Here is a 12762-nt window from a genome sequence, read left to right on the forward strand (position 1 = left end):
AGCTGAATGAGTGATTTCATACATACATATATACATACATGCACTCACTCGCCTTCGGTCACCCTACTGTGTATGTATCCCCCTCGCGAGTTGCTGACCTCATCGGCCCACTCAAATCTTAAGTACTCCATGGCCCCCCCACCTCCTCTCTCCCCCCCCCCCACACACACCTCCCTCTGAACCCCCCAGGGTCACCGGAACTGGGTGTTGGTGGTGGCCTGGTCCCCGGATGCGGCCTACGTGGCGAGCGGGGACATGAACGGTGTCGTACACCTGTGGGAGCCCGCCGGGGGGAAGTTGCTGGGGACCTGCAGCGGGCATGGAAAGTGGATCACATCGCTGGTAAAGCAATCTTGGGGGGGGGGGTAAGGGAGGGGGGAGGGGAGGGGGGGAAAGACGAACCCCACGGGGAGGGGGGGGAGGGGAGGGGGAGGTCGGGTCGGAGTGAGGAGCTGAGGGCTCAAAATCTAGAGGTGTCGTACACCTCACGTACGCTTCAGGCTTGCGCCTCTTGTCGTTCGCCTCCTCCGACATCCCCCTCCTGCTCTGTGGTACGGAAGCGCCGGCCCTCTTCCGCACACTTGCCGTATCCTGTTTCTTTTCTTTCCCCTTGAAAGCTAATTTGTAGCAGCAGCTGTAGCAGCTGGTGATGTTGTGGCTGTAGTTTTCAGGGCAGTCTGTTCTAGTTGTTCGTTAAGAATTAATCATCTTATAGAGACCAGGATTAGCCAACATTACTGTCATCCAAATTTTGAGTGTTTTTGTTGTGCCGATTATCCAGGATTTGATTCCCGGCACTATTGGCTTGTTCGTAACACCAATCCCCTCAAGCCCTTCTGTACGAGCTTCGTACATGTCTTCCGACCCCCTTCCCCACCACACCATTCTACGCCTTGCCCGCCCCATTTCTCACTTCTCTCCCCCCCCACACCCTTCCCCCCTCACCCCCACCTTCCTCCACCATACACACACACACACTCCTTCCCCCAGGCCTGGCAACCAGCTCATAAGGCCCTTCCCAGCCAGCGGTTTGTGAGCGGCAGCAAGGACAACACCATCAAGGTGCGGGGGACCTGTATGTACGTATGTATCTCCCCCTCTCCCTCCCCTTCCCCCTGACTAACCTGGCTCAGGGGGTATGGGGGGGGTTAGGGCAGGGCACCTTTGGTCAGGCCCTCGGTCACCCGCACTCCTCCGGGGACTCCCCGGATGCCTTCTCCCCCCTTAAAACACACATCAGAGACACACACACACAGACACACACAAAGGGGGCCGTCACCTGCTTCCCGGACCCCGCGCCACGCCACGCCCCGTCAAAACCCCCCTATCCCCCTCGTGCCCCCCTGAATTCTGCATGACGTCATCATCAGGTGTGGGACGCCCTCACGCGGCGGTGTGTTTTGAGCATGTCGAACCACACGCAGATGGTGACGGCCGTCAAGTGGGGCGGGGAGGGGCTCATCTATTCAGCATCGCGCGACTGCACCATCAGTGCATGGGACGACACGGACGGGAAGCTGGTAGGTAGGGGCGCGTGGGGGTATGTATGTATGTATGTATGCATGTATGTATGTATGCATGTATGTATGCATGTATGTATGCATATGTGAACTGCGCATTGTGGGGCGATTAAGAAGGGGGGGAAGGTAGAGAGACAGGGAGAGGTCTGGGTTGGGGAGGAGGTGGAGGGGCGCGTGGAGACGCCCGCTCGGGGGTTATACATGGTACCGGTACGATGCGACACGATTGGCTCTCTCTCCGCCTAGTCCGCCCCCCCGCACCTCCACATCTCCTCCTGCCCTGCCCACCAGGTCCGAACCAAACGGAATCAATACCCAACTAAGACCTCCACCTGGCCGCTTCAACTCCCCCTCTCCCCCGCCCCCCCTCCCCGCCGAGGGGGGACACACATAACCACATACACATATACACACGCACATTCACCCCCCCACCAAACCCGGCCTTCTCCCATATCCCCCGCACCTCCCATTTCCTTCATTGCCTCCACTCAGTTTGTATGTTTGTATGTATGTATGTATCTATGTGTGTGTCAGGTGCGCGTGTTCAAGGGTCACGGGCACTGGGTCAACACTCTGGCGCTGTCCTCAGAGTACGTGTTGCGGACGGGGGCGTTCGACCACACGGGGAAGGCACCCGGGGAGCCGGAGGTGGGCCGGGGGGGTCGAGGGGTTTTCGGGTGGAGCTCCCTCCACCACGGTCGTTCTTTGTCTTGGTGTTTATATGTAAACGACACTGTAATGGGTCACCCTTGATGGCCTTCTGGGCCTCTGCTGTCTTTGCCGCCCCTTTAAATACACACACGCATACACGGCACGACGGTTATTTAGTTGATCGCCGTTAAGTGGGGACCCGCTGGTAGGCGATTACTGAGCCTCCCCCATATACACATACATACACACATACATACACACATACTGACACACATACTGACACACAGATTACCCTCACGCACGCAAACACCCCGCCCTACCCCCACCGCTTCCCCCTCACCCCCGCACCCAGGCCGCGAAACAGAAGGCGGCGGAGCGGTATGCCGAGGCGACAGCTGGAAAGTGCGTTGCGGGCGGGCATACGTGCGCGCGTGCGTGTGTATGTATGTGTTTCTCTCTGTGCGCATGTGCGAGGAGGGAAGGGTGCAGCCCTGGTGGTGGTGTCAGAGTGTGTTTGTTGGGTAGGAGTGCGGCTGGGTGTTTGTTCGTATGTTTGTATGTCCAACACAGTTAGGTCACCATCAGCCTGCCGGGATTACAAACCCACTCGGCTTTTCGTCTGCCAGCCGGTGACTGTGTAGTTATCCACATACAACATACATACATACATACATACATACATACATATTTACTTACAGGCAAACCACGCATTTTCCCTCAGCCGCGATCATTTCTTTCCCCCTTTATTTGCATGTACGACCGCCCTTGCAATCCGTTTTACAACATACGGTTTGTATGGTCGTACGCACGGCCATTTCGCACAGGTGCTGTGTTTGCCTTCAATTCCCCCACCCTCACTCACCCCCCGCAGACCCGAGAGGTTGGTGTCTGGCAGTGACGACTTCACGTTGTGTTTGTACGAACCCTCTACAAGCAAAACCCCAATCGCCCGAATGACGGGGCACGTGCAACTGATCAACCAGGTGAGAGCAAAAGGGCTGATGGGTTGCGAATGTATGTATGTATGTATATCCTGATGGGTCCTCTACCCTTACCCTCCCCCCCTTTCCCCCCTCCCAACCCCAGGTGGTGTTCTCTCCGGACGGCCGCTACATTTTGTCCGCTTCCTTCGACAAGTCCGTCAAGTTGTGGGACGGCGCCCGGGGCGGCTTCCTGGCCACCTTCAGGGGCCACGTGGGTCCTGTGTACCAGGTGGCGTGGTCGGCGGACAGCCGCATGTTTGTGAGTGGGAGTAAGGACAGCACGCTCAAGGTACGGAGATGAAAGGGGGGCGGCGGGGGGAAGGTAGTGAAGGGGGGGGGAGGCGGGGGAAAGACGCGGGGAGGAAGGGGAAGGTAGGCGGGGAAAACACATCGCCGTGGCGGCGGGTGGTGGTTGCTTAGCGAGGTATGGGAACAGAAGCCTAGGAAGCGGACAGGGATCGCTCATGTGACGCCCTTGAGCCACCTTGCACTGCACCACCTCGACACCCCCCTCCGCCCCTCAAACTAACTCCCCGCCCCGCCCCGCCCCGCCGCCGGCCGCCTCTCAGGTTTGGGACCTCCGCACTCGCAAGCTCAAGGTTGACCTGCCGGGCCACTCGGACGAGGTGTTCACAGTGGATTGGAGTCCGGACGGGGGTTCCGTGGCTTCGGGGGGGAAGGACCGAGTGCTCAAATTGTGGAGGCATTGAGTGCGGGGGGGGGTTTTGAGGGGTTTGAGGGGAGTGCATGTGGTGGGGATAGGGACGCGGGGGTGCTGGTGAGGGTGAGGTTGGGTCTGGGTTTGGATTTTTGGTTGTCCTGGTTGCGGAAGAGGGGGAGAAGAAGAGTCATGCGGTCCGTGTGCGAAAATGGGATTGGTACTGGGATATGGTGATGCTGATGCTGGGCTTTAGGAGTATCTTGGGAAGGCAGGGGGAAAGGGGCCGGACAGTGTGTTTCCCTTGTGCGTCTGTGTATGTATGTGGATCCGGGTTGTGCAAGTTATGTGTGTGTGTGCGCGTGTGTGTGTTTGAGGGGGGTCTGTACGTGAATTGAACAAATGTCGGCACAGGGCATGTACGAACCGAACCATCGCGGGTTGTGTTTTAGGGGGTTCTTCACTTGAACACTGTACAAGAGATTGATGTGGACAAGCATGTATGTACATTTGTCTGTCTGTATGCATGTACGTGTTGCTGTTTTCGACATACCGATTTCGTCGTTCCTGCTTCTCTTATGACCTTACTCGGGTCTTAAGCGCTCGCTCGTGTCTGTGTGTGCATGTGTGTGTGTGCGTGTGTGTATGTGTGTGCATGTGTGTGCATGTGTGTGTATGTGTGTGGCTTTTCGTGCGTTTTGGTGCTCCTAGGTTACAAGTTAATTACAAGTTCCGCACACAAGTGCGGGTGTGTGTCCGTAAAAGCCGGGGGGCCCATGGACGGTATATTGGTATTGATGCGGGTAGGTGCGGGTGCGGATCTGGTGAGGAGGTCCTTGCATTGGTGACGGCGGGCGGAGGGCCGCGAAGCAGCACGTGGCTACTTGGAGGCGGGTGGCCGTACACGTACATACATACCGTCCTGCGGGCGCCCCCACCACCTCCCCAACTGCTCATGAAAGGTCGGCGACCAGCCGCCGATATCACCAACGACGCCATGCAGATGATGGGCAGTATGTCGCCCCGGGGGGGTAGGGGGCATATCATCCTTCGACACGCGGATCCCCACTCTGTGCGTGTGTGTGTCGGGTTATGACGTGTGTTGTACCACCACCATACACACGACGCTCCTTAAAAGGGGGGGTCACTTCCATAAACAGAATGCAACCGACAGACGGAACGAGGACGACAGAACACAACACAAAACAGGCACCCTAGCTTCTGTCTCTGTCAGTAAGTATTCATGTATGTATGTATGTACGAATACCAAAAGGCCCTAAATTCACACCAACACACGCGCAAAGGTCATTTCCCGCCGCAGTTTACATGCCGCTGCTCGCTTGCTTCTGTCTCCAGCGCCGTACCTGTTCAGGCCCGGCTCGTTAGGGACAAGTAACTGATAGAACTCGTTTGCGACATACATACATACGCACACACACTTAGTCACAGTTCCTGCCATTTCGCTAGATTGGACGACTACTTCTCCAGTGCCATGTTCCTGCGCTTCCCTGCCCCTATCTGCCAGACGTGGCTACCCTCGCAGCGCCCTCCCCACCACTGACTTAGCCATAGGGGGGCCGGTGTGTGTGTGTACGCTGCGGAACACGCTGCTTCTGCTCATGCTGCTTTGGTTGCGGTGCGGCCGCAGCGGTTTCCTCGCTCTTTCTTTGGACTTCCTTAGAAGAGCTGTTTATGGCTCACCTCATCGCCACACTCCGCAACTCCAGAAGCCCATCCATGCCAACTGCGCCAGCAGCACTTCCCTCCTTGCCTTCTGCTCCGTCTCACGCACATCTCATACATGTCCTATTCCCCAGTTCGACTGGCGATGGGGAACTGGGTTCGTGCACTACCAGGAGGCTATGGATGCTCAGCCATTCCAATTGAGATGGAGGCGGCGCGCAATGCACCGTCCATGGATTTTTGCATTGGCACCGTAGCTGCAAGTCTATACACCAGGTTCATACATCACTCCAACACCGGCTGCCGCCACACCCCTCACAGCTATCCATCCATAATAATGAGCGTATAGTCCAAACACGACACCGTTCCTCCGCTTGCAGCCCAATGGCGTACAGACTCTCGCGCGGAATACAGCGGGGTGACTGCTGGCTGGACCAGGGCCGAGAGCCCCTTTTGGCTTCAAAGAAGCAGAGACTGCCCTAACCTGGTTTGTGTTTCATGCAGCATCAGGCGATGTGCCCTTTGGCTCTTCGGCTTCTTTGCTTTCAGACATAGAAGCCTGGTAGCTACCCGCCGCTGTAACAACATCAACAACAACATACCCCCCTACTGCTACTGCTGTTGTTATTGTTGCTGCTGCTGCTGCCGCCGTGAAGGTGGTAGCGGCTGTAGCTGCTCCCACCGGGATCCACCTCGCTCCTTCACATCGCGGGACGACCAGCAACACCAAGTTGCCGTTACCCGTTGTACGGCTGTGTCGTACTGCTGCCACATGGCAGCATCGGCGAAGCCGGACATTACTGTCGCGGGCCGGGGCACGTGCAGGACACGTACGGCATCGTACGGCGGCGCTAGCAGCAGACTCTGCAGCTCTCGATCCGTACGGGCGCCGCTTAGTAGTATCTCCGTCGGGCCGGCGCTGCCGCCACTACTGCTGCTCCCGCTGCTGCTACTGCCGCTACCGGCTCCGTCAGCGCTGCCGCCACCGCCATTACCAGCGGCTCCAATTCGGAGGACTGTCGGTGTGGCAGACTGGGGAAGAGGGTGGGGGGTTGGGCAGAGCATGCGTAAGAAACTCAGGGGAAACGGAACATTGACACATACACACAGACGCACACACAGACGCACACGCACACGCACACACACGCACGCACGCGCGCGCGCACACACACAGGTCTTCTTACACGCCCTCCAAGACGCGTTGCCCTAAGACGATACAACTCACCCCTTTGGACCCTACACACACCCCAAAGCTCCAATCCCCCCGTCCCCGCCAATACCACTTCCCTGCTCCCAATTTATCCCCCCGGCCCCCCCCGGCCCCCCCCCGGCCCCACTCTGAGGTCCGGGTCGGTCCGCGGGTTGCTGAGGAAGCTGTACTCCCGCACCTCCGCCACTCGCCACCCCCCGCCGGGCCTTATGTCCCCTAGGAGGGGGTCCGCCACTCGGAGATCCCCCCCCGACAGCAGCCGGGCCCGAAACACCTGAGTGTGTGTATGTGTGTATGTATGTGCGGGCAGGGAGGGGAGGGAGGGGAAGGGAAAGGGGGAGAGCAGCAGTGGGAGGTGGCAGCATGGGTGGTGATGGCGGTAGCGGTGGGAAGAAGGTGGGGGAGGCTAGAAGGGGAGGCGAAACACAACGCACAATGGGATAGCCGCCTCATTGCCGTCGTATAAATACCCCTAATTACCCGCTCACTGCCCCCCCTTCCCCGCCGCCAGCCCATCCAGCACCCAGCACCCCATGAGCCGTCCGCCCCCCTTCCACTCCTGACCCCCCCACACACACATACATAACACATAACACAACACATAACACATACATACAAACATGCATATATGCATACATACATACGCACAGCCCCAACTCCCCCACCCCGGTTCCCAGCACCCACATGACTCAGCGGGCACGTGAAGGGGAATACGGTGTCCCGCTCGCTGGTGATGCGGCAGGCAGACGTAGCAAACCAGGTTTTGGCGCAGTAGCATCGAAACTGCGAGCAGTAGCAGTAGCAACATACACCAGACGATTGTGCGTCAACAGATGGCCATCATACATCTCTTTGCATGCCACCCGGGCAGTGTACGGCAACAGTTGCACGTACGGGAGAGCCGTTGTCGGATCCTAGTCTGTTGAGAAGTCAGGAGGAAAGAAGGAAGGGCTGGATACCCAAAAGGGGAAAAGGGGAAGGGGAGGGCAGCCAGAGACAGCCAAACGTTGCAGAGGTACCATCATCCGCACCCCACATTTCCTCTTCCCCCCATACAAACATACATACATACAGACAGACATAATATCCATACATACACACCCACCCACCCACCCCTACACCCGAACCACCGCCTTTCTTCACTCGCCTTGGGCAGCACCAGTGTCCTGTTGAGCGCGGCAGCCAGGGCCAGGGCCCAGTAGGCTTGCTGCAGCTGGGCGGACAGGGCGGCCAGAGAGAAGGTGACCATGTCTGCCGTACGGCTGGCGGGCCAGGTGTTGTAGCCGGGGGGCAGCTGGGGGTGCGGGAGGTGAGGGAGGGGTATGAGGGAGCCTAATTAAGACATATCAAGACGTGTGTACAGCTCCCCCGAGTCTAACGCCATTTCCAACCCCCCAACCCCCCATCACGTTCCCGATACCCCCATTCCATCCCCCTACACACACGTACACCCACACATACACACACATACATACACACACACCTCCACATGTTCCAGTTCAAATGTCATGATGCGGCTCGGGCGGTAGTACTCCGGCGGGTCGTCGTACACTCGGGCGTCCCGCATGCACTGCCGCTTGCTCTCCAGACTCTTACCGGCCCAAACCCAGTGCACCTCGTACAGCGGATGTTGCCGTACCTGGGACGTACACCACCGGAACGACGGGGAGCATGTAGCGGAGTAGTGGTACTTCTCCGGGGGTTGGGGTCGGGGGAGATGCGATGTGGGTTTCGGAGCAAAGGCTGGCAGTGCGCGGGACGGGGGAACGGAGGGCGAGGGGGGGGGGGGAAATGGCTGGGCCGTGGCGATGGTGGAGGCGGGGAGCTGGGGGATGAGAGCGCGTGCGGGGGTCAAAGCAGGGGGGAGGCAAACACCTCGTGTCAGCTCACCGGGGCGCAGGGGGAGGGGAAACGAACAACCGACGATCGCAGCAGCGACACCCGCGATGGACGGAAACTCCAGAGGAATATGCAAATGGAAGAGGGGAGGTGGGGGAGACGGTGCACTTTAGCCTCCTGCATTGCCCTTCTCCCCACCCCCACCCCGCACATCAACCCATCTGAATTGAAGTGGATTGACGTACCGACTTCCCGACTGGACGAGAGTGTCCAGTCCCCTCCCCCATTCCCTTTCCCCCCGAGAAACTCCCAATCCCCATGTCCCGTCCTCACAAGCCCACCTTGTGCAACTCCGTCGTGGCGAAGGCGTACGTGTGTGAGAACGACGACACGGGCAGGCAGCCCACCACCACCCCCTCCACATCCCCTCCAGGGAGTCCAGGAGCCCCCGCCGCCAAGTACAAGTGGTGGAGCTGCGGCCCGTGCAGGGCCCGGGGCGCCCCCAGCATCCGCGGATCTGAGCCAGCAGCTGTGGCGGCTCTACTCCGGGGAGCCTCAGCCAAGCCCCTTTGTCGGTTTTGCTGATCAGCGGCAGCAGCGGCAGCAGCAGCGGCGACGGCGGCGTGTCGGTCGTACCCGCGGGGTAGTGCTATGTGGGCTAGAGGCAATTCCGTACCTCGTACGAGCAGATTGAGACCCTGCTGGTCGTCACCCGTGTAACCGGCTGGGGGGGGAGGCGGTGAGGCGGGGGGGGGGAGAGATATGCGCGGTGGGAATCGGGGGGCCGGGGGGGGGCGGGTGGGAGGAACGAGTCCCTTGGCACATGCAGGTGTGCATATGAATATACACACATACATACATACATACATACCCCCAACACAAAAACACTGCGCTAGTATAGAACAGACATAGACTCGATAAAAAATATATAGTAACTGCTGGTTCGTACAGATTCATGGTCGTACAGATTTATCCGTACGGCCCTAATGGGTTGCCTTACCCGCCTTCACGGCCATCCACCCGTTCATCAGTCGCGACCCGGTCTCGGAGCCCCTCACCCAGTAAACCCCTTTTGGGGCCGGGGGGGGGGGAAGTTGCGGGGGGAGAAGTGGGCGTTGAGGGGGGGTGAGCATTGCTTAAAATATGCACACGTGTGTGTGTATGTGTGTTACACCTTGGGTACGTGATGCCAAAGAGTCAACGAACCGCAACCGCTTCCAAAAGCGGGTTGGGGGGTGGCGAGGCGGGTACGTCTCCATGGGCTCGGAGCTGGCGGTCCCCCATACCCAGATACGATGACGGCTGACGGCCTGACAGCTACAGCCCCTCACCGGTGTTTAAGCTGTAGCTGGGGATGCAGGACCGCTCCAAGCCGGAGTCCGCCCCGTCTGTGGCCTTGTTGGTGGTGGTGAGGAGGTCGGTGGAGAACACGGCGGTGGGACCGGGGGCCCCGGCGGCGGCGGGGGTCGGGCCCCGTGTTTCCCCCAGGCTGAGAAACAGGGGCAAGGGGTCCCGAAACCACGAGACGTCTACGTCTGAGTGTACGACATCGAAACCCAGATCCACGAGGGCGGTGACGGCCGCCACCTTGCCCCAGGTGGCGCCCTTCCACGCCGCGCTGAGCCAGCGGTAGGCGGAGTGGTCAGACCTGCTGGTGCTGGTGCCGGTGGTGGAGGTGGCGGAGGTGGCAGCACCGCGGTGGTGGTGGCGGTGGCGCTTCCCCCGCCCGGGAATTGCGGTCTCGGAGGACTCTTTGCGTTGGGCGGGAAGGGTTTTGGCGGGGCCGAGGAGCCGTACGGGTGCATGTGGGGTGCTAGAGGACAGGAGGCGACAGGACAGGATGCGGCACCTATAGGGGATCAAGAGCGGCCGGTGTGTTCTCCCGTCGTGAGAAATCCCCCATCGTGGGCGGAAGAACGGCCCCAGAAAATAGAATAGCGGTAGGTCGACTGCTGCTCCTGCTGTTGTTGTTTAGGATAGGTAGGGTAGGAGAAAAAGGTAACCGGGGGGACGGGGAGGGACACTCCCCCCCCCAGCCCGCCCGCATGCGGCCGCAGAGTGGGTGGCGAAATGCGAGGGTGCAAAGAGTGAGCCAGATGAGGGTCTAGGGATTTGGGTCGGGAAGCGACTTCCCAGGTTGCCTGGTTTCCCCGGGTTGCCCTGTCTAGGGCTTTCCCCGGGGGCGAAGTCCCTAACTTCCCATAACATATATTGATGACGGCGCTGTGGTGAGGTGGTTGGCTTTGATGCCAACTTACCATTTGCAGGTTTCGGAAACAGAATGCAACGATCGCCGTAGCCAGCGGCTTCCACCGCAGCTGCGGCATCCTCACCAATGGCTGCGATCAACCAGTAACTTATTGAAGCAGATTGTACTGATGACACCCAGGACGGTCCGAAGAAGTCCCACAGCAAGCTGTCAATGGCAGTCACAAGCAAGGTATTGTTCAAGGCAACGCTCTGTGCACGTTGCCGGGATGCAGGTTTACATGTAAGGTTTGCTTGTGCAGCTAAGCTTCTTATGCTCAAATACAGCAAGAACGTAAAAAAAAGTCGTCTAAGCTGCGGCTGGAGTCGGATACAAAAAAGGCCGCCCTGATGCATCATACATGGAGTCTGCGAGCATTCCAGCTAACCAGTTATCTTATACTGGCACAAACTCCTCCTCAACTGTTGGGATGACACCATATGGGCTCGTCCAAACTGCCACCTGTCCGGGTTACGCGAAGCAAGGGTGCCGAACTCTCGATCATGGACACACACATAAAATCATCTGGAGCAGGCATTAATTTGAAGTCGCGGAAATGAGGCCATGCAGTAAATCAGGGCGGAATAGCAGTAGGTCCTTAGCAAACTTTAGTCATCTATTCAACTTGCGCCAGCGCAGCTCGCATCGCCAGGGCGCTGAACTAGCCGCATCGATCTCGAAAATGCAGAGAAAAGACGCAGGAAATGCACGAAAGGAAGCACCCTTATCGTGGAGCTGTCGAATACGGCACAGCAGGGAATAAATTCATTTCCCGATTTATTTTTCCTTAAGAGTACACATCATGGATAAAGATGTGCTTCCAGAAAACAGACACAGACAGGCACACACACCCGATGCAAACACAAACGAATTCAACCACTACCTGCAGCATTTCATATTTCCCCGCCTCCCACGTGAATCTAAAAGACCAGCGCTACATTGAATCGCCCGGAGCTCGGCCCTTGAAAGCAAATTTCTGAGATCCTCTCCCTCTATTTCAGTGACCAAGGAAGAAAGGAATCCTTTCTCTTTCATCAGCTGCAACATTGCTCTGAGGACATGGCAAGACAAAAAAGATTTGGGTGGAAGTTAGACCATCACCACCACCACCACCAAATCGGTTATGAAACACAACGGAATGCCCCCCCTTCCGCACGCGCCTTTCCCTTGCAGCGCGCCAACCTAATCCCCCTTCTTACCAACTGACAGATCTGCCAGCCAACGGAAGGTGTACACTTGCCCCACACCAGCCCTTAGTGGCAGTCAGCGCGTCGCTGCCAGCTTGCCAGACAGGTAGCGCATCTCGGGGCTATCCTGCCCCTCCTCCCCAGCTCTCGACGACCATTCGCAATTTGACACGGGCCAGACAGCAGGCAGCTTGACACAAATGCGCGCCACACTCACACTTATGCACGGCATCCCAGAGCCACGCAAAACACGTTGCGACTCCGCCATCCACCCACCCAACCGCTCAGGCGACCAACCACATCGCCCTCAGTCCCCACTGCACAGCTCACAGCTCATTCAGCACACCTATCCCATCCCCCATACCATTGCTCCTCGCTTTTTTCCTCGGTTGCGGAGGGTGTGTATGTGGTGGTGACACAGGTGGTGGTGACCCAGATGGGCAGGTGGCACCCCCGCCCGTGTGTAGGGGGAGCCATATCCCGCCAGCAGCCCGACCATGACTGTCCTGCTATCCGCGGCCGGGGCACGCAGTAGGTCCTACGGCAGAGTCCTACTACAGGACAAAGCCACCTACCGCTGTGCTACTGCTGCTGACGGCGACGTGTGCCGCCGCCGCTGGTAAAAGAACGGCGCCGTGCCGCACCAGTAAGCGGTGGATAAGCGCCCCACGGATACAGCCCCCCACCCGAGGCGGACCCCACCCCACCCGGGGACCGCATGTTCGCACACACGAAGGACCTCCTCGACCCTCATCCCGCTTGCAACGCCGTGTCCCCCCCTCC

General features: G+C 58.6%; 2 protein-coding genes across 2 annotated transcripts; one reads left to right on the forward strand and one right to left on the reverse strand.

Annotated features, from left to right (window-relative positions):
- Positions 1 to 180: 180 nt before the first annotated feature.
- Positions 181 to 3864, forward strand: VOLCADRAFT_64079 (uncharacterized protein; the record flags this gene model as incomplete). The annotated part of the gene is made up of 8 exons (XM_002953756.1): positions 181 to 342; positions 991 to 1062; positions 1371 to 1520; positions 2055 to 2168; positions 2524 to 2573; positions 3043 to 3154; positions 3258 to 3443; positions 3724 to 3864. Coding segments are annotated over 8 exons (987 nt in total), but the record flags the coding sequence as incomplete, so codon positions are not given.
- Positions 3865 to 4855: 991 nt separating this feature from the next.
- Positions 4856 to 11689, reverse strand: VOLCADRAFT_94646 (uncharacterized protein; the record flags this gene model as incomplete). Its single annotated transcript, XM_002953819.1, has 11 exons — positions 4856 to 4882; positions 6884 to 6979; positions 7390 to 7488; positions 7811 to 7999; positions 8189 to 8344; positions 8886 to 8971; positions 9221 to 9268; positions 9545 to 9613; positions 9876 to 10295; positions 10803 to 10960; positions 11676 to 11689. The coding sequence occupies 11 exons, from the start codon at positions 11687 to 11689 to the stop codon at positions 4856 to 4858; spliced, it is 1362 nt and encodes a 453-aa protein (XP_002953865.1).
- Positions 11690 to 12762: the final 1073 nt, after the last annotated feature.

This window comes from Volvox carteri (assembly GCF_000143455.1).
Source record: "Volvox carteri f. nagariensis unplaced genomic scaffold VOLCAscaffold_38, whole genome shotgun sequence".
In the NCBI taxonomy this organism is placed as follows: Eukaryota; Viridiplantae; Chlorophyta; class Chlorophyceae; order Chlamydomonadales; family Volvocaceae; genus Volvox; species Volvox carteri.